The following is a 21871-nucleotide window of genomic DNA, read 5'->3' as shown; positions in this document are numbered from 1 at the left end:
GAGGGGCATGCATAGGATTCTCTAGGTCTAAATGCCAATGATTAAAACATTACAATGTAGTTATAATAGCTAAAATTTGTGTAAAGTTTATCGAAAATCAGTATTTGAATAGAAGAGAGGTTGCAGTGAATGTGTTCCCCCTCCCATGGGTCTGTTTCCCTTTACCCTGGATTCATGTCGGTATTTTGACCCAATGGTGACTAATATTTGTATCTTGTGACAACTCCACTAGAGACTTGTTGTTTTATCAGACCTTATTTATGCAGAACATCCTGTGTGTTGTTTGTTTACTGATCGTTGCCTATTATTAAGATAATGTGAATAAATTTGTTATGGGTGATCCTAGATCTGCTTGAAAATGACTACTGATAATACATGTTTTTAAAGTATGTAAGGTATATAAGCTATGTAAACTTTATTTTACTCCAGACAAGGGCATCGATTTTACTGCAATAAAGCCATGTCTACTATTACCCCAAAAACCTTGCTAAACTATTGCATAAATTGAGCATAAAGAGACAACATTTTTAAGATCTGACTAAAAATGATCATTTTATCATAAATTTTCTACTGCAGTAACTGCATTTCTTTACTGCAATAATATACAACTGCAGTTTGTTTCATGTAAAATTTTATGAAGCAGTCACTGTGATAAACAGTGTATGATTATTATCCCCCAAAACCTTGCTAATAATGTTAAAGGTTAAACAACATGTATGTAGTTTAATACTGCAGTAAGTTTTCAGCTGTAATTTCTCTTATTTAGTATGCACAGAAATCAGAAGATTGTACAAAGATAGGCAAAGCAGAATCAACGTTTTGGTATGTTTAAAAAAATGAAGATAAGCAGTTGCAACAATAAAAACGAACGCTAAAATCAATACAATATATTGGTATTCTACAAAACACCATTCTATATTTAATGGTATGCACAATAAAGATTTTATAAAGTCTGGTATTTGTTGTTCAAACAAATACAAAAGCTTTATCCAAAATGACATGCTATGCAAGTTCGAATAAGTAAAGTTACCTTCACTGTTTGAACAAATTCTAAAAGACTGATTATCCTAAAAATTTTTCTTTTCCCCAACACTGCAAGAGCTGGTCTATCAAGAATACCAAATGTGTTGACCGAAGCCAAATTTAAAATAAATTCTTAATTGTATTATTTTCTCTTGGATTATATATATATATATATATAAACAAATCAGGCACAGAACATTAATTCTAAACCGCCCGGTGATATACTGAAATTTAATTAATTAATTTGAAACGATAAAGATGAGGAAATCTGTGAGAATGAGAAAAAGTCGCCCCAACCGAGACTGTCTGTCTGCAGATTGGTTATATATATATATATATATATATATATAAATATATATATATATAACCAATCTGCAGACAGTACTGTTTCGATCTTATTAGATCTCGTCAGATATATATATATTATATATATATTTGAATCTAGCATTCACATTTTAAAAATATTTTTCTTTTATAGTGATTTTTTAAACGATCACGGTGCAACTTTTGAAAGGAAGATGGCAGTGCTGTATTGCGCAAAAGCATGTAAGATGTAATGTCAAATACATCTAGAGTTTAGAAGGATGTTTTACCCAAATTGATGTACATTTTTTCTAATACACAGAATTGATTCCTTATTCAGCAAAAAAAAAATAAAAAAATAATCCAAGTACACTTGACTTTATCCAAGCCTGGATGCATTTATTTCCAGGCAGGAATCATGAATGTAACATGATATGAATGTAATATGATATGAATGTAATTTTTTTCTATGCTAGAGGGCTGCAAGATAGTTTGCCTATACCCTAATTATTAACTCAGCTTGATTCTTAACACCCATATACACCAATTAAAACGACTCTTATAAAAATTAGAACATCATGACCGTAACATCTATGAACGCCCACTGGCTATAATCCTAGATGCTAGCTTAAGGAACCCAGAGCATAATTAGCCCCAATGCAACTACCCATCATTGTAGGCCTCTTAGGAGTGCTAAACCAGGGGCATTTGCCTCCTGTGTTATGCCACTGGTTAGAAGTCTATGTGTGATCTACCTACCTTTATATACTGTACAGGTAGGGATCTTATGAAATAGACTATAGTAATACGTAAAGCTCTGTCTAAACTATCAAATTAGTTTTACAAAAAATGTGTGGAAGTGATATGATGTCAACATGTCCATATATGGGCACATCACATAAAGTTTGATGTATTTATATAGTGTATTTAATACTCCAATTGCTAACAATCATTATTGTTTTATCCCATTTATTGTATTATGGTGTCTTTGTCATTCATTGTTCATTGCAGATGTAGAATATGTGGTTTATGTGCTGGAGTTAGGTAAATCTAGAATCAGTGATATGAAAAATTCTCCAGAGACCGAGAAGAAGGTATACCAATACATTATTAGATAAATAATCGCTTGAATCTACTGTATCAAAAAAAGCGAGACAATTATTGGTACACACCATTTTATACGCATGATTTAAGAAAGCTTCTAACCTAGGCCTTGTAGTGTCTATAGATAGAGGTCAAAGGTTGTTGAGCACATAAAGAGTGTGTGCGGTTTTGTTGTGCTGCGAGCACGAAGTATCGATAATAAATGCACCGTTGTTTGTGTTAAATAGAGTTAACCTGTCTCGTGTTATTACTACATGGTTATGACGACTAAGAGAGTAAGTGTATAGGAACTTACAGAGGTAACTAACTTTACAGGCCTAGACACAAAAAAATAGCCGAGACCAAAACAAAAATATCCGCTTAACAGATGAGCATGTTTCATAAAAATTGCTGATATCTGTTGAATATTTTAAAATGTTTTTTTTTTTATTAGATAGAAAAATACAGACAGAAAGGTAACGACAAATTTAAAGAAGGTTTAATTGAAAGAGCCACTGCTTTATATTCTAAAGCAATTGACTTGGAGTAAGTATTTTTTAGTCATTTAGTCAAAAATTTAAAAGGATAAAAAAGAACACATTTTTCCTGATAAAAGTTAATATCAAGAAAAAATAACCATTATCTGGAACAGTTGGTTTTTGGTTAAATTTAACTTTTTAGTAAGCGAAATATTTTATTGTTTTGACAAAAGATAATAAGTTTAAAACTACATTTTGCAATACTTTACTGGGCCTCTCTAAACTTTCATAGATTAATAAATAAGTTTGCATGGGTATTTAAAGTTTAAAGACACCTTCCCTACAATTTGTGACGTTTTGTAAAAATAATACATATACATTACTTTCAAAACATTAAACCAGGTCATTCTTTGTCTTAAATGTACGTTCTATGGTAAAGTATGATAAAAAGTGAGAAACAATGCACTACCTAAGTAGCTCGCGGCGACTGACCTCTCGTGGACGGTCTTTAGGCCTAGCCTAGCTAGGCTTAGTTTTGTAGGCCTAGCTGGTAAACATCGGTAACGTACGAACATCGTACGCTAGCTATATACCTAGCCTGACGTTGTATAGTTGCTGCATTAATTGTCTTTCTATTCTTGCCAGACTCCGTTGATACAAATTGGGGAAAACCCGGTATTTTTGCTGAAGTTAGGAGTCTTCCATTTGTTTTGGCCTCGCGATCGATCGAAAAGTGGGTTAATTACAGAAGAAAAGCAGAAATATCAATCCGCGCGCAATGCATTTTGGGATTTATAGTGGTGCGCTATAATTATTAGAATCGACTTATTTTTCACATTTTTAACCATTTAAAGACAAAAAAAGTTATCGCAATAGGACCATATAGTATTATTTTTACATTAAATATAGTTTGTGATCTTAAAATAGATTTAAAAAACGTAGGGAAGGTGTCTTTAACTTTATTCATATTTAGTTTTCATATTTTAGAGGACAAACCACTTGGGTAGCTTAGTGGTTAGGATAGTTGACTGTTTCCCGATAACTCCCAGTCTGTAAATGAGTACCTGGTTGGGAGGATATGGCTGCATGGCAAGGAATTGGTCACCCTACCACATAATGGCTACAATGAGCTCCAGCTCATTCCAAGAGTGAATATAGGACTCGCCTTCACCTGTATCTCTTCAAATAATAATGATAATTTTCTTTAATTTCTTTGTAGTCCTTATAACCACTATCTGTATGGTAATCGAGCACAGACCTACTTAAAGAAAAACATGTTCAGAGAGGCTTTATGGGACAGTCGTAGAGCGTTAATTCTTAAACCAACTTGGGCGAAGGCTTACTATAGATATGCACAAGCATTATATGAATTAAATTTTCTTGAACGTGCCAAAAGAGAAAACATTGTGGGATTGCAATTTGTTGATGATGGCAATGAAAAGAGAGATTTGACTCTTCAAAAGATCAAGTTTGATGAACATAGTGGTAATTATTCTATTAACTAATTGTTTCCCTGACATAATTTTGTACTTTATATTAAGCAGGGTCGTAACCACCAGTTTGGTTGGTAAGGTTTCAACCTGACCACCTTTAACAACCCATTGGCTTAAACAGAGATTCTTCCCTTTTTTGCGAAAACTACACTACTTTATGTCTTGTGTCTACTAGATTATGAAGTTACTAAACTATGCTTTTCTTACTTTCAAACTAGAAAAACCTTTAGTGAATGACGATGATGTCCCAGACTTAGTAGAGCAATGTGGCTCAAGTGGTTCCTCTGATGAAGACAACTCTGAATCCAGTCCTATGCCGGAACTAGTATCTGATGGATTGGAATCTTTTTCTGATGATGCCTCTGATTCAGAATTTTTTGAAGTTAGTGATTTTATCGAATAATATCAACATGGCCCGCTAAATAAATATTGTTCAATTGTAAAGTTAGAATATGCAAGATAGGAATACTACACAAATGAATTAATTGACATTTTCACAAGCTTTAATGGTAAAAAACAAATTGTTAATTTTTAGTAGGGACTTTTCGATTTGACCTAGTTTGTCCAAAGTCATTGATCCCAAAACTTGATTTTGATTTCCTTCATGAATCTTAGGTCTTCAATAGGAGATTGTATTTTGAACCATACAACTTAGTTATTTTAATAATATTTGTTTACAGCCAACTATAGCTCGTCTAACTGCAATAAGGAAAAAAAGAGCAATTCGGGAAAAGAAAGAAAAAGAAGAGAGACTTCGGAAAGAAGAAAATAAAAAGAAATCTAGAACAAATAGTACACCAGCATCATCAAAATCAAAGAAACCAGTAAGTGTGAAATGTATTATTTATTCATTATATATTTGTTGATTACATTTAAACTGGGTAGTGGTAGGGACAATGATAGTGACTGTGGTTTAAATAGTGTGACAAAAAAATGTGATTTGCCCATATATGGACATGATGATGTCAAATCAGTACCATATTTGGGCATATCAATTCCATATTTAGGCACAACACACTTTTTTGTCAAACTAGACAGAGCTTTAGTGACATTTGTGCTAGTTATAGGATAGTGAATAAGTAACGGTTGTAGTACTTACTTGATACTTACTTTGTGGTTGTCCTCTTGAATACTCCACAAGGAAGTCTGACAAAGAAGCCTTGGGGAGTGGCTTATTAATTGGAAACTATTTCCTGAAATTTATCACTATTAGTGACTTATGTGCCCAGTTTATCCTACTTCCTGTTTTTGGCAAGAATTAATTAAAATAAATATTGTGGTAGTGATGGGTCTGATATGCAAGTGCACCATACTTGATTTTGTTTTAAAAAAATTTCAAAATACTTCAAATTTTATTCAGTGATTTAAATTAAGATGATTAACTGCTCGATTGTTGACTCATTTAGGTACTTACTGCAGGATCCTAAATTACTATTCGCTTGTATTTTTTTTTTTTTTAGTGTCAGGATATAAAAATAGAAGTAAAACTACAACGGCGAACAAAGCCAGCTGCTGTATCAATTCAATCTCCTATACGAAAATCAGAAAAAAGTGAAATGGACCAAGAATTTGAACATGGGTATAAGAGTTATACAGCGAAGAAGTATCGTAACGCTCTGAGCCATTATCAGAAAGCAGTTAAAATTTTGCACGACGCTCCTGAAAAGGTAAGATTGTCTACTCCACAGACCATACAGTACAACAATGTTTATAGATGAAAAATTGTGCTAGCGAAGTCAGGCTTGACACCATGTGTTTCCAGAAAAGAAGTAAGGTTGAGAATGTCTTGATGTTTGTTTGCTGTGCTACAGTTTTCTAGTAATGCTAGGCAATGAAAGCTGAGTCGAATATAAAGTTGCATAATGTGAAAAGCGCAAAAAAAAAAAAACTGTTCCGGTTCAAGGTGCTGGAGGACGGAGCAGTTTAAATAGTTCCCCTGCTTTTCTTATTTTTTTGGTTATCTTAGGATATATTATGAATCATTGTTTAGTGTATAGTGCTTAGGAACATTGTATTAAGCACTATATAAGACTAGTATTATTATTACGATTTCATCTGGTTTTAATGTAGTAATAGGTAAAGTTTATTATGATTTAAACCAATAATAAACAAGACAGTTTCGACTAGCTAACCAGCTTGACTTCGTCAGTTCCTCTAGTCAGTTGATACTGAAAAACCAATCAGTGACTGCAGAGAAGTTCAGTCTTCCAACTTACCAACAGAACTTTTATACGTTGTACTAAATTGAAAAATACTGTCAGATATGTGTGATCTGTGTATGCCATAACTGACTTGAATTTTTTATTTGTTTTTCCAGTTTGGCGGAATGGGTGAAGTCAGATATGTGGAAATTACATACTGTCATGCTCATATATGTCTTAGTACTGATATTCCAGATGTAAGTGTATTGTATATGTCCATAAAAGGATGTAAAGCTCTAGCTATTCTATCAAACTAGTTAGATAAAAAAGTGTGATGTGCTCAAATATGGTAGTGATATGCTTAATTAATATGGTAGTGATATGACATTATCATTTCCACACTGACCATAACCGCAATATCGACGTGTTCAAGCCTCTCCTCAACCATAACTGGTGATATTGTAGAACAATTCTCGGATAAGGACCTAAAAAATTTGTGCATTATAAAGAACCTGGTGCACTTTCGGTATACTGGTTCATCTCAGCCTTTGTTGTTTACTTACAGATAAATGAGTGCCATTTGGTGGCACCACTCGACACAAATAGACTCTTATGAGAAATTAAAGCTGTGTACCATATAATTCATTGAAACTGTTACGTATAAAGCACAATATCAACACGAATCCATGATTCCATGATTAATTAATTAAAAACTCATTTAAAATGTTTACTTTTTTACAGGAAATTATGAAATCTCAACAGCTTTTTAGAAAGATTTTAAAAGAACATGAACATATCTTGTTTCCATTGGTTTATTATGGATTTGGTTGCTTTTATCAAAGGATTAACAGGTTGGTAATGGTACATACTTTTGTTAAGGTTATTATTCTAGTAGTATTACATATACATCTATATGGGGTGTTATTATTGACAAAAATTTAAACTAAATATTTTTTTTGTATGTTTGTGTAGGTTTTCTGTAGCAGTAGAATATTTAATAAAAGGAGAAAATCATGTAAAATTAGGTGAAGGAGAATCTCATCCAATATTTTGGCCAGGCACTACGGAACTAGTAAGAGAAAGTCTTCCTGGAATTAAGTTGGTATGTGCATTGTGCTAGTAGTTTGGGGTGGATCCATTGTATAGTGCTAGTGGTACACACTCCCCACTTTTGACAGCTAAAATAAAATTATCAACTACTTTTTTATATCAATTGTTATTAATATATTAATACATAATAAATTATATAATTACATATTTTATTTATTATTATAATTATATAAAAAATATTCTTAAAATCCTTTTCCCCTTCACTAGAATTAAAAATATTATTACTTTATATTATCACTCCAATGAATATCAATTAATTTTATATTTTTTCACTATAATTTACAGAAATCTTTTGAAGACCTTATTCATGAGTGCAAGAACCCGCCCAAACCATTAGCTGTCTGCAGCTTTGATCAGTGTATTTTTATCAAGCAAGAGATATACTTGACTGATATAGATTTCAAAGGTTATGTTCACACTATCTGTACAGAGGATTGCAGACTGGACTATCACATACTTTGCTGGAAACATTTTAAAGTAGAGAATTATAATTATTCCCATGAAAAGGTTAGTATTTTATATAACTTTTTATTGTCATCACTTTTAGTCAAGTGTAAAAAAATAGCCTATATGAATATATAAATGTGATTGATCGAAATGCATCATCATGTGTCATCAATCATAAACATTACAACACTCATTGTGCAGGCCTGCAGACTATGTATTTGCCTTTCCTATTCTATCATGGCTTCAAGGAAATATAATCCCCTTAGAAAATATAATTCTCTTGAAGAATATCAAATTTTATATTACATCTTTAAGCAGGCAGTAACTGTGTAATTAAATGAGGATGTTTTTTATAGGATATTTTACATAAAAACTGCACTACTCCTGACTGTTTGGGTACAGTCTGTACAATTTCAACTTATGGAAGCGATGGCTTAGTGAGGTCAGAGGTGAGATAAAATCTTAATTATAAAATAGAACAATATTAAGCCCTTCCTGTGAAATAAATGAGGGACAATAATATGTATGTTTTAACTATTTTGTTATACTGTATTGTACTGTATTAGGCCTTACGGTGAAGATGAAAACATTTTTTCTTGTTCCTCATTAAGCATAATAAGTGAACTCTCTTGATTCATATACATAAAAATAAATTAATCACGTATTAAAAAGTTCCACGAAAATTTTCCTGACATTTTAAAGAAATCTTGATTTTAAAAGTATAAAAGAATATATTTTCGCAGTTGCCATTTTGTATCACATGACATCAGTTAAACCAATCATACGCGACGTTTAGGCAGCAGACGTCAAAATCAGCACGATGTAAACACGAAATGGCGTCCGACGAGGAAGGATCTTCTCGCTCAGACAAAGTAAAGTTGAAATGTTTTTTCCAAATTTACAAGCATTCAATTAATTCAAATGAAATTATCAGTCCAATTACTGAGATTCGATGGAATAAAGTGTTGCTCTGTTCAAAGAGTTGGATAAAATTAGATGGCGACGGCAAGGAAATCGCCATACATTTGACGGAGCTTGGTATGTCTGATGAAGGTAAATCGTTTGACGATGTCGTACGCGAGCATCCAGGCTTAGGTTTTCATGCTACCTGTTACAGGCGATATACTGATACATCTCGACTAAAAAAGGTAATATTTGGTTTATTATTATCAGAATACTCTAAGAGTTAATAATATAGTTAAATGATACAGTATATAGGGTGCTACTGCACTTACTTATAGATCTATATTGTGCCCTTAGTTTCTGTGCTTGGTTGTTGATTGGGCTTTCTACTAGTACCAGTACTACTACGTAGGCCTAGGCCCTAGGCCTAGGCCATATTATATTATACAGTATATATTATTCAGTAGGCTACAAAATTAATTTTAGTTAAATACCAATATAGGCTCTATATAAGACAAAATAAAATGCTGTATAAATTAATTATACGTTGAAATTGATGTTTAGGCTGAAACAAGAGTTGCCAAAAAGAGATCCCAAGCAGGAGACAGTGAGAGCCCAGATGAGCCACCAGTTAAGAGGGCCAAGCATTTTTTGAGAAGTAGTTCAGCCACAGCAATGGTTCAAAAAGCCACAATTTTGCCAAAGAAATGTATCATTTGTAAATTGCAAGACAAATTAGTGACGATCCAAGGCAAAAGAGGTCATGATAAATTAAGAAAGGCTTTAACAGATGATGCAGGTAATTATTTGAAGAAAAAAAATTCACTTGTTATTGTTGTTTCTCCTATCCTTGAAATTTGTAAACATATGGTTAATTAATCAATCTGCTTTCTAATCCCCATCCTATAATGAGTTTTGCAGGCTCAACTGATGTAATCCAATTAGAAAACCTTCCTACTGTACAGCATAATGAGGTGTTCCAGGACATTTCTTCCATGTGAACCTTTGCTATATAGTGTAATCATGGAGCTATACATTTTATATCTCCATGCTGTAGTTATGCATAACAAAATATCATTTCAATCATTTAGGAATTACACACTATTGCTTTTGTTGATTTGATTTATGACAGGAATGTTGCGAAAAGCTGCAGAAATGAGAGAGGACGAAAGTATTTTAAAAGACATTCGAGGCAAAAGCTGTGCTTGTATTGAAGTGCGATATCATGACCAATGTTACAAAAACTACACCAAAATAGTTGTTAATTCACGTAAATGACATGATTCTGGAAAGTGAGTAAAACGTAACTTTCTAAAACTCTGTTGGTTTTTTAAATTTACATTTTAAATTTTTTTTTTATTTGCTTCAGTCTAAATGTTGAATTTTTAAACACCAAAATCTATAAAATATTAAAATATATTTTAATAATACAGTATTTATTATTATTTACAGGGAATTGGAAAGTGTTTTTTTAACATATAAGCAAAGCTATAAGGTATTTTGCAGAGATGTAATTGATAAACGGTTACAGTATGGACAGGAGATACTAAGACTCGCAAAACTCCAAAAGCTTTTCATGAAATCAATTGAAAAAAACAGAAAAAGTTTACTTGTCAACTATAAGGTAGGCTGTCAATCCCTTCTTAAAAACGATGAAATAATTTTGTAATATTTTTGAGATCCAGTTACTGTAATAATTTCTTCATTTTATCTGTGTTACAATTAATTATAATCAATTAATGTGTTATTTATAGATCAGACGTGTTGAAGAAGAAGCTCAGGATGGATTATCCTAACCTAATTTTTCATTCACCCACAAGAAGGTTAGTTGCTTAGTGTGTTTATATTAAATGATTATTTCACCAGGGATAATTTAAAAAAAAAAATCTTTTTGTGGATTGGTCAAACTAAATATTTTATTTATTTTTTCTTAATTAGAAATGAATCAGTTCTGGTGTACTTTAGCAATGTATCCCCAGGATTTGTGGCTGATCCATTTTTGTCATCAGGAAAAAGTACAACGGAGACAGATGAATCATCAAAGTATGACATAGATATTCCAACTACTTCTACAACACACGAAATCTCCACTGATGGTGACAATAGAGACAAACTAAGGACTCTATATTTTGCAGGTACGGTTAAAATACAATAACTTGTATATATTGGTTTATTTTTAAATAACAACAATAAATGTTATTGCATAATTAAGGAAATGCTGTGGATCAAAGAGGTGAAAGCTGTATGCACTCAAAAAACAAAACTGTTATGATAGTAAGTGGTGTCGATCATAAATGCTGTACACAATACAGTATATGCTTTATATAAATTTATTATTACTATGTTTCATTCACCCAATGCTATAAAATGTACTTGCAGGTACGATAGTAAATAATGCCATCAAATCAAACAAAGGTATGCAGAGTGAATGGCCTCCAAGAGCAGCGGACATTAATGATGTTGACATATCTGAAATTGTGCCATATGAGTTGTTTAATCTAATCGCAAAGTGTGTTGGTGCTGCAGAAGATACTATACAAACCTCATTTTCAGATGTTACTGAAGAAACTCGAACGAAAATTTTATCGATATGCCAGGACATCCTGTACCTTGCTTGGAAAGGAAGAAGGCAGACTCCAAAGTCACTTGCTCTAGGATTAACTGTTCGAGTGTGAATGAGATGAGTGTGAAAACAGGACAAGAGAAGAAGAAGAAGAAAAAGAAGACACACCAGACTATGGCATTGAAGATGATGAATTAGACTATGGTGAATTAGACTATGAGGAAGATGAATATGAAATATAGTTTATACGGTTTTGAATGCAACAAAATCATCATAAAAAGTAACTGTAATGTAATAGGCCTACACTATAACCAATGTGAAACACTAACCATGGTTATGCAAACAGAAACTGTGAGCATGTGAATAAAAAAAAAGATTTAAAAAAAATGAAAACAAAATGGAAACCATGAGAATATAAATAAATAATATAACCATGAGAATATAATAATAAAAACTGTAACCATGAGAATATAAATAAATAATGTAACCACGAGAATATAATAATAAAAACTGTAACCATGAGAATATAAATAAATAATTTAACCATGAGAATATAATAATAAAAACTGTAACCATGAGAATATAAAGAAAAATAGTAACTATGAGAATATAAAGAAATTGTGTAACCATTAAAAGAAATTGTGTAACCATGAGAATATAAAGAAAAATATTAACCATGAGAATAAATACAATTACATTGAAACAAAACAAATATTTGATGTTTGTATTTTATTTAATAATTTAAATTTACTATTGCATTGGTGTTTATTACTAGGAATATGTGTTCTATATGTTTCACAGTTAAATCATATCAGTCACTCTGTACATCCTACGGTATAAACTTCGCATAATATTGCTGCTGTATTTCTACTGCTATTAATAGCCTACCTGTCGGGAGAAACCATTATACGAACAGTTGAAGCCATTTGTAATTATAAATGTTTTAATGTCGGGGGATAATTATTAACTCTAAATATTAATTTTAGAGTTAATATAAATTTGTATTCACCAAATTTATTTAAAAAAATAAAGAATAAATCTATTTTGATAATAAATAACTTGCCTATATATTTCTTATAAACCGTGATAATAATAGTACAGTCTAGTTATAGTGCGCCACCAGTTGTTTCAGCCTCGCTATTTCGTAAGAAATCGTTGGCATATTTACCAATTTTAACGGTAATTTTCTACCAAACGCCAGGTATTTTTTTGTGGAACTTTTACTTTTTGTACTATTAGTATTTATTTAGAACAGTATATGTGGTAAAAAAGTATTATGCTTGATGAGGAACGGGATTGCTTTTCCAGGCATCATTTCAGCTTCGCCGTAAGGCCTATATTTCTAAAAAATGTTTATTCACTTTGTAATAAAGATTTATTAAGTTAGTTATTCCATTCTTATCAATCAATCAATTTATTTGGAAATTGCACCTTTACATCAGTGGCACACACAGGAAGTGGAGCTGTGGCTGGGTGGTTATGATGCTTGGCTACCAATCTAAGGGTCCTGGGTTTAAGTCCTGCCATATGTCAGGGTTTTTTTCTCATGACAATTTACAACTCCACTCCCAAAGACTTGTAATAAGTCTTTGTTTATGTAGAGCATCTTGTGTATAGGTTTGTCTTGTGAATGGAATTGCCACCTTTGAGAAGGATAGTGAATGAATTCACTTGTGGTAATCCTTGGCAATTTGCCTAAAATGAGAATATTAAAAAAAAAAAAAATCCATATTGAACACAATTAATATAAAATGACGGATAGGGACACTTAAGCAAATTTACAAGGTTAAAAAAAAAAAATTAAAATTAGTACTATATACTGTGGCAATATTTCTCATATATTTATATATATATATATACATAAAGAAGAAGTAGTTACAAAAATAATTGTTGATGAGGCTATTAAAATTATCATGATAGTTAAAATTGAAATGGTTTCCTATACAGTATAGTAATAACAATAATACATCAAATGATACAAAATGATATATATAAAATACATTTACATAATGTCATAAGTTACTATGAAAAAAAAAACCAATGTTTAACTATACTATACTTAACGTCTTACTGTAGTTTGTTTTTCTTGCTCTAATCTGTACACGTTTTGGTTTCATCTGTAAATATGTATATTCAAGTATAACTTGTGACAGAACATTTAAAAATTATTTATCTTTTTTTAGGCCAAAGCTGAACCGTCTAGTAAGGCTAAGCATCCTCCGAAGGTTTCCCAGCCACAACAGCCAACTACTTCGTAAGTACAACTAACAATACAGTTTGGGGGTACAGGGTGAAATGATACATTTAAATATAACAAATAATTGTTTGTTATTTAATTTTTTTTTCTTCATTATTTGATAGAAAATCTAAGAAAAAGCGACTGAAAAAGAAGCAAAAAAAAATATCTGAAGATGAACCAGAAGTTAAAATTACCGAAGCCACCAGTGAAACAAAAGGTTAGACATATTTGACATGACAACCTACTGCTTTCAAAAGGATATCCCTAATAAGGGGAGATATTTTTTTGTTTGTCCTCCTAATAGGGGTGCCTTTGTTTTAAAATTTGCTGATAATATTTATCAGATAGTCATGAAAATACAATAACATTACAGAAAATAACTTTATCTCTAAGATCCTTGCAGTACAAGTTCACACTGAAGTTAATGAGGGCCAATAAATAAATACACTAACAACCTTTTAAAATAAATAAACTAGCCAATCTATTGATTTCATTTTAGAACTGCAAACTAAGTCAAAGGATATGAAACCTAAAAAAGAAACGACGACAACTCCTGAAATAGATGCAGCGACAGTGACTGAGGAAAAGCCGAAGGAAGAAGCAACAAAGAAGAAGGAAGAGGAAATACCCAAGGAGCAGGTCAACTACGAGTATGTATTAAAGAAGGATGATATCGAAGAAGTGTTTCCTACTCACTCAAAAGCAACAAAGAAGAAGAAACAAAAGTCAAAGGTTTGCAAATGTCTTATTTCTTTAACTGTAGATGAATATAAAGCTCTGTCTATCTTTATGTAACAAAAAAATGTGATGTGCCAATATATGGACACGGTGATGTTATATTACTACTATGTTTAGGTACATCACACTTTTTTGACATTGTAAACAGAGCTTTCAGAGGGGAAACTTTATTGGTGCAAAAGTTTCCCTTGTTTGGAGGGTTATTAAAAAAGTGCCATAGACCCTCTTCTTTAGGATACTCCGATTCAGGGGACACTTCTGTGAAACAAACAAGAAAAAAATGCTAACTAACTAACTAACTAACTAAGTGCTAACCCCTATTAAGGGGACACCACGTCTAAGAGGGTACTTTGTTGGGTCCTGAGGGTGTCTCTTCAATAGGGGTACTACTATCATTAGATACTGTATGGTTACCAACATGTACACACATTATACTGTGTTGGTTATTTGATTGATTATGACACTGCATTTTAAAATAAATATTAAGACATTCTTTTATAACATATTTAATAAAATAAAAAACATTAATCATCAGATAAAAATAACAAAAACAATAAAAAAAATCAAATGATAACCAACATTTGAACTGCAATTTGATAAAAGATAAAAAAAAATGTTTTTATCAAGTACTGAAATTAATAAACATCTAATCAATAGAAAAAATTAAATAAGCTTTGTATAAACATTTTTAATAAAAATGTTAAATAATTTTATTAAAATACAAAATAATATTTTTTTTAGAGAATATAATTTGTTTAATCATAGATCAAATCTACTACAGTATTATAATACAAATGTTTTAAAGAAAACCTGACAAAAAAATTGCAGGTGTTATGCAAATTTCTTTTGTTATGTAAATGCATGTGACTGCTTTAAAAGGCTAGTGTGGTGTGGTGCTTGTTATTGTTTAGCAGACAGTGAGGTGTGCAGACAGAGAGTGAGGTGTGCAGACAGGCAGTGAGGTGTACTAGGCCATGTTTTGTGAGCAGGCTGAGCCAGTGCTTGGGCACCTGTTAAAGGCTGCTTTTTTTGCAGGCCATAGTGTTAGTTTGTTTGAGCTACACATTTTTGTGTTTTCCTATTTGTTTTTATTACCAGAGATTGATGATTAATTAACTATTTGGAACAAAATAATAATTAAAAGATTTAGTAGCTAATTAAATAATTTTAAATTTGTGGTATCTTTATAGATTAAATCTATAGTATTTTATTATTAAAATGTTTATAATTAATTATATATTATTTTATTAAAAACAGAGGAAAAAAGGACAGGGAAACATTTGTTAGGCCTAATAAATAATGATTTCAATATGTATTTCAGATTTTAGTAACTAACTATTTCAAATTTATTTATATTTTTTAATTATTATTATTATTATTATTAAAATAATTAACATTTTAAGAAACATTTTTAGGCCTAATAAATAATGATTTCAATATGTATTTTTCACTAAATACTGAACTTTTGTTTATAAACAGAAAGCCATTTCTGATTTTCAAATTAAATTTACTGGTGATGAGGATCGACGATTCTGGGGCCATGAAGATGCAGATGAAAACGGTTTTATCGAATACACGTAAGTGAATCTCTTTTTTTTTTTTTTTACTTTTCTAAAATTTAATAGTTAGGTTTGTGGTACACCAACTTTACCAGTGTCAAAGTCAATGTCACTTTTATTCATCTGTTTGGGAAATTACATTGAGCTCATAGTTCAAAATACAAATATATAACTAGATTTAATTCGTCACTATGACGAATTATAGGTTATATGCATTGATTTAAATAAAGATAATTGATTTTTAAAAGATATAGTGATTGATTGATTTTCTCAGAATCTTTAATTATTTATAATATATGATAGGACCTTGCTAACGCGAACACCATAGCCGGTATCACAATCCGATCAAAGATCCATATGCGTATAATGTCATAAACCACATTTGTTGTTACATAATAATAAAGACATAAGTTAATTTTTATCTAGATTTCATAATAAATCATGTGTATAATCTATACACTAAGAAATAAATTTGAACAAACAATACGGATAATAAAAAAAAAATCTTATTTCGTTTCCCAAGGTGAGACTCGATCTCGGTACCTTGAATGGCATAGGCACGAGCACAGCCCATCGAGCCATACACAACTGACTAAAAGTTGGAGAAAAATTCCTCCGTGTATTTACTATGCAGTAACCACTTTGGTGCAGATAGATTATTACATACCGCAATGGATTATAATGTTTTACTATGATGACATCTTTAAAAATTGAAAAAAATGATGCACTGTCAAACTATATACTTTTAACTTTAATATATGAACTTCTTAAGGAAGAAAGTTTATGTTAAGTTTGTTATTTTGGCCTAAGAAAATGTTATAATTTGTTTGATTGTCGAAATTAATTTTGTTAAATTTAATATGCCATTAATGATGACTTAATCAACTTTTGTTCTTCTAATTTCATAATAAATCATACATATGATACATACACTTCAAGAAAATTAAATAAAAAATAGGTGTTCCCGAGCATTCTAACGATATATATTAATTTTAAAATTTAGCATATTTTCACCATTTTGTTAACTTACACGTGCGTAGCCTGTCACTTTTGACGTGCTCGTATAACGCTGTTTCGCGTTGAAAAGTGAATAAAATATGATGATATTATTAAAGAAAGGTTATACAACAGGAATCGGACAAAAACAGTGCGCATTAACGTTTGACGCGCAGTGCACGTGCAAAAATCTGCGCACTCATGGCAATTTTTTAAACGCTTAAAATTGCCTGAAACGTACTCTAATTTCATCGAAAATAAATTCTGACAATTTTCAACATTTTAAGCGCGCGTACGCATGCGTTATATGCGCTACGCACGTAATTGTATTGCCATATGATGAAATATGACCTGAAATTTATGAGTACCAAATTTTGTTTAAAAGTGATTCATGCTTGTGAAGATATGATTACAAACGTGATTTCGTTAAATCGCGCGTAGACCGCGTAATGTTTGATTGCGCACCCTGAAAACATAACCACATCGATTCCTGGCCATAAGGAATATACTCTGAAAAATTGACTTAGATAGATGAAACTGATATCAAGATAATTCACGGACAAAATAGTGCTAAGGAAAGAATAAATAAAGAAATAAATAAAGATTCTGACAGAATCAAGAGGTTATATGCATATCATGCATATAACCTAATAAAAGGCAATTCACATTGTTTATTCACAATGCAAGTCTTTCAACAATATTAAAGCCTATTCTATTGCATATCGATATTGTTATTGTCAGGGTACCAGGCACTCAGCGACACTTGGTATAGTATAAAGTATAACTTTGTTTTTTTCAAGAGTTTGCAACAAATAAGTTAGATACCTCTTCCACTTAAATAGTGTGAAAATGTATTTTTAATTTAATTTTTTTCCATTATAGGAAATACATGACGCCATTACCGAACACAAGCGATGAATCTCCCATTTCCATTCCTGGCGTTTCCCCTCAGGCTCTAGAAACCTTCACAGAAACTATGGATGAAATGATTTTTATGATGTATTCGTAAGTAGTAAAGCTCTGTCTACACTATCAAACTTAATGTGACAACAAATTTGATATGCTTATATGGACACAATGAATACATATCACTACCATATTTGGGCACATCATAATTTTTTGTCAAACTAATTTGATAGTGTAGGTATAACCTTAAGCTCTGTCTATACTATCAAACTTTATGTGACAACAAAATGTTATGTGTCCATATGGACATGACAACATAATACTACCATATTTGGGCACATCATACTTTTTTTTACTAGTTTGATAGTGTAGATAGAGCTTTATATTCTGGTTTGACAACCTTAAGCATTTTTAGATACAGTTGTTGAAATATGAAATGGCCTAACTGAAGACATTATCTCAGGTCTGTTTGTTTTACAAAACTGCTTTTTAAATTGATAAAGTTTTAAATGTAAAATCTATTCTATTCTCAAACTTTATGTAACATAAAAATGTATTGTTTTCAAATATGGTAGTGATAAGACTCGTGTAAAAATTATGTTACTGTAGAAACATGTAGTTTGTTTATTTCAACATAAACATTGAAACGGTCTGTATGATTACCCAAAAAAATTACTGCAGTAGAATAATGTTGACAAGATCCCTAAAAGAAATTGGGTTCTGGCTATATATATACGGCCATACTGCGTATACGGCCATACTGCGTTGAAACACCGGTTCTCGTCAGATCACCGAAGTTAAGCAACATTGGGCCCGGTTGCGTTCTGGATGGGAGACCGTCTAGAAATCGTGGCGGGTGCTGTATATACTGGAGAGTGATGGTGTAATGGTAATATCGGACTAGCATGTGATAGGCATGGGTTCGAGGTTATCTGTACCATACTAATTGCATCCTTAGGCAAGATGCTTTACTCTCATTGCCTAATCTGGTAGGCGCTGCACTGCTGGCTGCCGTGGGTCCGTGGAGGGCCTAATCCGAATTTCCTCACTTGAGGACAAATATTAATACAAAATACAAAAAAAAAATATAATCTTTAAATACAATAGCGTTTTAACAAAAATTTATGTCTTTTTTGTCGTCTTCTGTTGTAGTTATTTTCATGCAGTTTTGGAAAAAGAAGGACCTCTTCCTATAAATAGTAGTAAACTACTAGATGATTTCAACTCGTTTCCTGAGCAAGCTCACGTAATTGTCGATGGAGCTGGTGGCCTTCATCAATTCCTTCTAAAATCATTAAAATTTGCGATGTTTGAGGACCACATCTGTCTATTAAAGCATGCTGTCAGATGCAAAGAGATCCTCGCAAGAAAACATGGCCAACCAATCGATCCAGATATGGAAGCTGCCAGAATTCACAAGTCTCCAGAGCCTCCACCAAATAAGTTCCAACCATTGTTAAGTCTTGAGATGGAGAGTTTGAAAAAGAAAGTGGTGAATAAAAGTTACAATACTGTAGATGGTGTGGATGAAATTACGATAGATGAACTGGATGATGATGATGATGACGATGATGATGAGAAACTATCAGAACAGTCGGATAGATATTCGACAGCTAGTGAGACAGACCACAACGGTGCTGTAGATCAAGATGATGAAGAATCACAATCAACAGAAACCTCAACAGAAGAAAATAGTTTAAAAAACAGTGATGGAAGTCAAGAGAGTAAAGCAGAAGACTGCAGCAGTAAGAAAATCATAGAGAAATTTCCAGGAGATGAGGAATATATTGATGATGACATTCTAGGACAAGAGTTGGAACTGGAGAGATATATTATGGAAGAATCTAGTATTGGTTCCTCTCAGGATGACGATGCAAAAGAACAAAAATCCTCAAGTTTAAATGTTAGTGATAGTAATGGTCCAACACCAGTACCAACTTCCAGTGTCAATGATTCTGGTATAGGATCTGCATCTCCTGGTGGTTTGACCATGGGATCAGTAGATGCATCTGGCAAACTAACTAACAATTCAAATTCAGTTCTACCACCAGAGATCGTCAAAGGCTTCTGTCTAAACACTCCAACTCCATTTTCTTATGAAAAAGAAAAAAATAATAAATCTGATAACCCTTGTGTTTCTGATAAAAAGGAGCCATTGCCAGCAAAAGAGGAACATTCATCACAAGAGAAAACTTTGGATCAAAATGTACCAGAAGAGAAAGATCCAGTAAATGAAGACATTTTAATTGAAGCTACTGCATTATTTAACTCTTTCAATGAGAATTTTGACTGGTTTAAAATTGATCTTCCAAATTTTGACAACTCTGAGAAAATGAATGTCGTAAAAATACCACATGGTTTGTGGTGGAAGATGATTGAGTGTCTTATTAAATTTAAAAATCGTTGTATGGATATTGAGAAAAAGAAGTTTCAAAGGAAAAGTAAGTTTGTACAATGCACACCAAAGACGAAGAATGTGTGTCTGATTACAACACCGTATGAGCCGTTCAAACAGGAACTTCTAGAAAGTATGACCAAGAATAATCAATTGCAGGTAATTTTAATATAGTTTTGTATTTGAGATTTGAGATACCTCCAGAGTTATAGGCAGCGGCGTTAAAACAAATATTGCACATTTTCATTTCACAAGATGTAGTGTCCCCTTAATGTGGGTGTTCTGCTGTATCCTCAAATACATGCTTAAACTTTAAGGCTAACAAAATAATTGTTACTTTCTAAGCCAAAACTACTGAATTGAGCAAGAAAACAGATATGTATGTTATTTATTATATGACTATTTATTATTTTTTAGGAAAGTTTAAAAGACTCCCTGACAAAATATACCCACCTAAAGCAGAGTAGTGTTTCAGAAAGTTCTCGGTTAAAAGAAGAAAATAAAAAAATTCAATTACTAAATGAGGTAAAGATGAGTTGTATTTTAGAAAAAAATTATAGACATGGTTTTTTTTTTAATGAAGTAACTTCCTGATTGACCTTAAAAAACAAAATGTGAATCTGTATGATCAACTGGTTTTCCTGTGCTCAACAGAACATTCATTCATTGAAGCATGGTAAAGAAAGCCTTTTCAATGATTATTGTTTCATGTAGTATTATCATATTTTATGTAAAAAATCTGTGTGTTGAGTTGCCATCAAATGGTGCCTCATTCTCCTTTTACAACAATATTCATTTGTTTCTCATTTTCTATTTTAGGAATTGTCTAAAAATCTTAAAGAGAAGGCAGACCTTATTGATCAACACCAAAAGAAGCTGTTAAGTGAGCAAGCATTTTACGAAAGAGAAGGAAAAGCAAAAGCTGACAAGTTAAAAAATCTTGATGATGACTTAATTAAGTATGTATTAAATTGCTTTGTTATCTTAATTTAAATATTTTTAATTGGAGAACATCATAAACTGTATATCTCTCATTATGTACACTGTTAATATTAGCAGTGCGTTTTAGTTCTCTTCATGTTCATTAAATCAAAATATATAAGAAAAAATAACTAAATGGTATATTTTTGTTAGAGAAATGTGTGTGTGTATTTGTCTGTTAGCAGGAATAAACCACAGATAGATATGTGGCGACGGATCAGGATCCCAATTCTAGACCACATTTTATTTTATTATTTTATTCATTTTAAGCAAAACTGCAATATGGATCTTTATCACGATTCTTTCTCTCTCTTTTTACTCCTAGAGGAGGTTGCTACTTTCGATTGCTCTTATTACAATACTGTGTTTTTCCTAATCATTAAAGAAACAATATCTTTATACTTTTAGAATGACAACTGAAATGTCCAAATTATCACATAAGATGACAATTCTACACCAAGAAAGGTGAGTGTAAAATTTATATATTTATTTTTTAATTATTATTGTCATTT

At 31.7% G+C, this 21871-nt stretch overlaps 3 protein-coding genes across 3 annotated transcripts in view; all 3 read left to right on the top strand.

The window, feature by feature from the left end:
- LOC140056075 (uncharacterized) overlaps window positions 1–21871 on the top strand; it is a 37196-nt gene that overhangs the window by 6783 nt on the left and 8542 nt on the right. The window contains exons 6-27 of the mRNA XM_072101312.1: window positions 767–822; window positions 1502–1569; window positions 2338–2420; window positions 2864–2955; window positions 4108–4373; window positions 4600–4763; window positions 5062–5205; window positions 5842–6048; window positions 6699–6779; window positions 7264–7373; window positions 7495–7624; window positions 7918–8139; window positions 8436–8528; window positions 13729–13799; window positions 13907–14001; window positions 14284–14516; window positions 16002–16099; window positions 17960–18082; window positions 19136–20537; window positions 20796–20903; window positions 21198–21337; window positions 21768–21824. Of these exons, the coding sequence (XP_071957413.1) occupies window positions 767–822; window positions 1502–1569; window positions 2338–2420; window positions 2864–2955; window positions 4108–4373; window positions 4600–4763; window positions 5062–5205; window positions 5842–6048; window positions 6699–6779; window positions 7264–7373; window positions 7495–7624; window positions 7918–8139; window positions 8436–8528; window positions 13729–13799; window positions 13907–14001; window positions 14284–14516; window positions 16002–16099; window positions 17960–18082; window positions 19136–20537; window positions 20796–20903; window positions 21198–21337; window positions 21768–21824 (4043 nt within the window). The remainder of the gene's footprint in view (window positions 1–766; window positions 823–1501; window positions 1570–2337; window positions 2421–2863; window positions 2956–4107; window positions 4374–4599; window positions 4764–5061; window positions 5206–5841; window positions 6049–6698; window positions 6780–7263; window positions 7374–7494; window positions 7625–7917; window positions 8140–8435; window positions 8529–13728; window positions 13800–13906; window positions 14002–14283; window positions 14517–16001; window positions 16100–17959; window positions 18083–19135; window positions 20538–20795; window positions 20904–21197; window positions 21338–21767; window positions 21825–21871) is intronic.
- LOC140057000 (uncharacterized) lies at window positions 8913–10269 on the top strand. Its single transcript, XM_072102533.1, has 3 exons — window positions 8913–9227; window positions 9547–9781; window positions 10115–10269. Exons 1-3 carry the CDS (start codon window positions 8913–8915, stop codon window positions 10258–10260), a joined length of 696 nt encoding a protein of 231 aa, XP_071958634.1. The 3' UTR covers window positions 10261–10269.
- Window positions 10260–12360, top strand: LOC140057237 (uncharacterized). Its single transcript, XM_072102807.1, has 5 exons — window positions 10260–10274; window positions 10435–10606; window positions 10737–10805; window positions 10921–11117; window positions 11362–12360. Exons 3-5 carry the CDS (start codon window positions 10765–10767, stop codon window positions 11655–11657), a joined length of 534 nt encoding a protein of 177 aa, XP_071958908.1. The 5' UTR covers window positions 10260–10274; window positions 10435–10606; window positions 10737–10764; the 3' UTR covers window positions 11658–12360.

The sequence above is a fragment of the Antedon mediterranea genome, chromosome 8 (genome assembly GCF_964355755.1).
Source record: "Antedon mediterranea chromosome 8, ecAntMedi1.1, whole genome shotgun sequence".
In the NCBI taxonomy this organism is placed as follows: Eukaryota; Metazoa; Echinodermata; class Crinoidea; order Comatulida; family Antedonidae; genus Antedon; species Antedon mediterranea.
Note: the sequence above shows the minus strand (reverse complement) of the source record. Positions and strands in the feature narration are given on the sequence as shown.

What these genes read in the sequence shown, in the direction of transcription:
- LOC140057237 (XM_072102807.1), top strand. Translation starts at nt 10,765, where the DNA reads ATGGATTATCCTAACCTAATTTTTCATTCACCCACAAGAAG. An exon ending in TTTCATTCACCCACAAGAAG is followed by an intron (nt 10,806 to 10,920) that starts GTTAGTTGCTTA and finishes TTTCTTAATTAG; the next exon opens with AAATGAATCAGTTCTGGTGT. An exon ending in AAGGACTCTATATTTTGCAG is followed by an intron (nt 11,118 to 11,361) that starts GTACGGTTAAAA and finishes ATGTACTTGCAG; the next exon opens with GTACGATAGTAAATAATGCC.
- LOC140057000 (XM_072102533.1), top strand. Translation starts at nt 8,913, where the DNA reads ATGGCGTCCGACGAGGAAGGATCTTCTCGCTCAGACAAAGTAAAGTTG. An exon ending in ATACATCTCGACTAAAAAAG is followed by an intron (nt 9,228 to 9,546) that starts GTAATATTTGGT and finishes ATTGATGTTTAG; the next exon opens with GCTGAAACAAGAGTTGCCAA. An exon ending in GGCTTTAACAGATGATGCAG is followed by an intron (nt 9,782 to 10,114) that starts GTAATTATTTGA and finishes GATTTATGACAG; the next exon opens with GAATGTTGCGAAAAGCTGCA.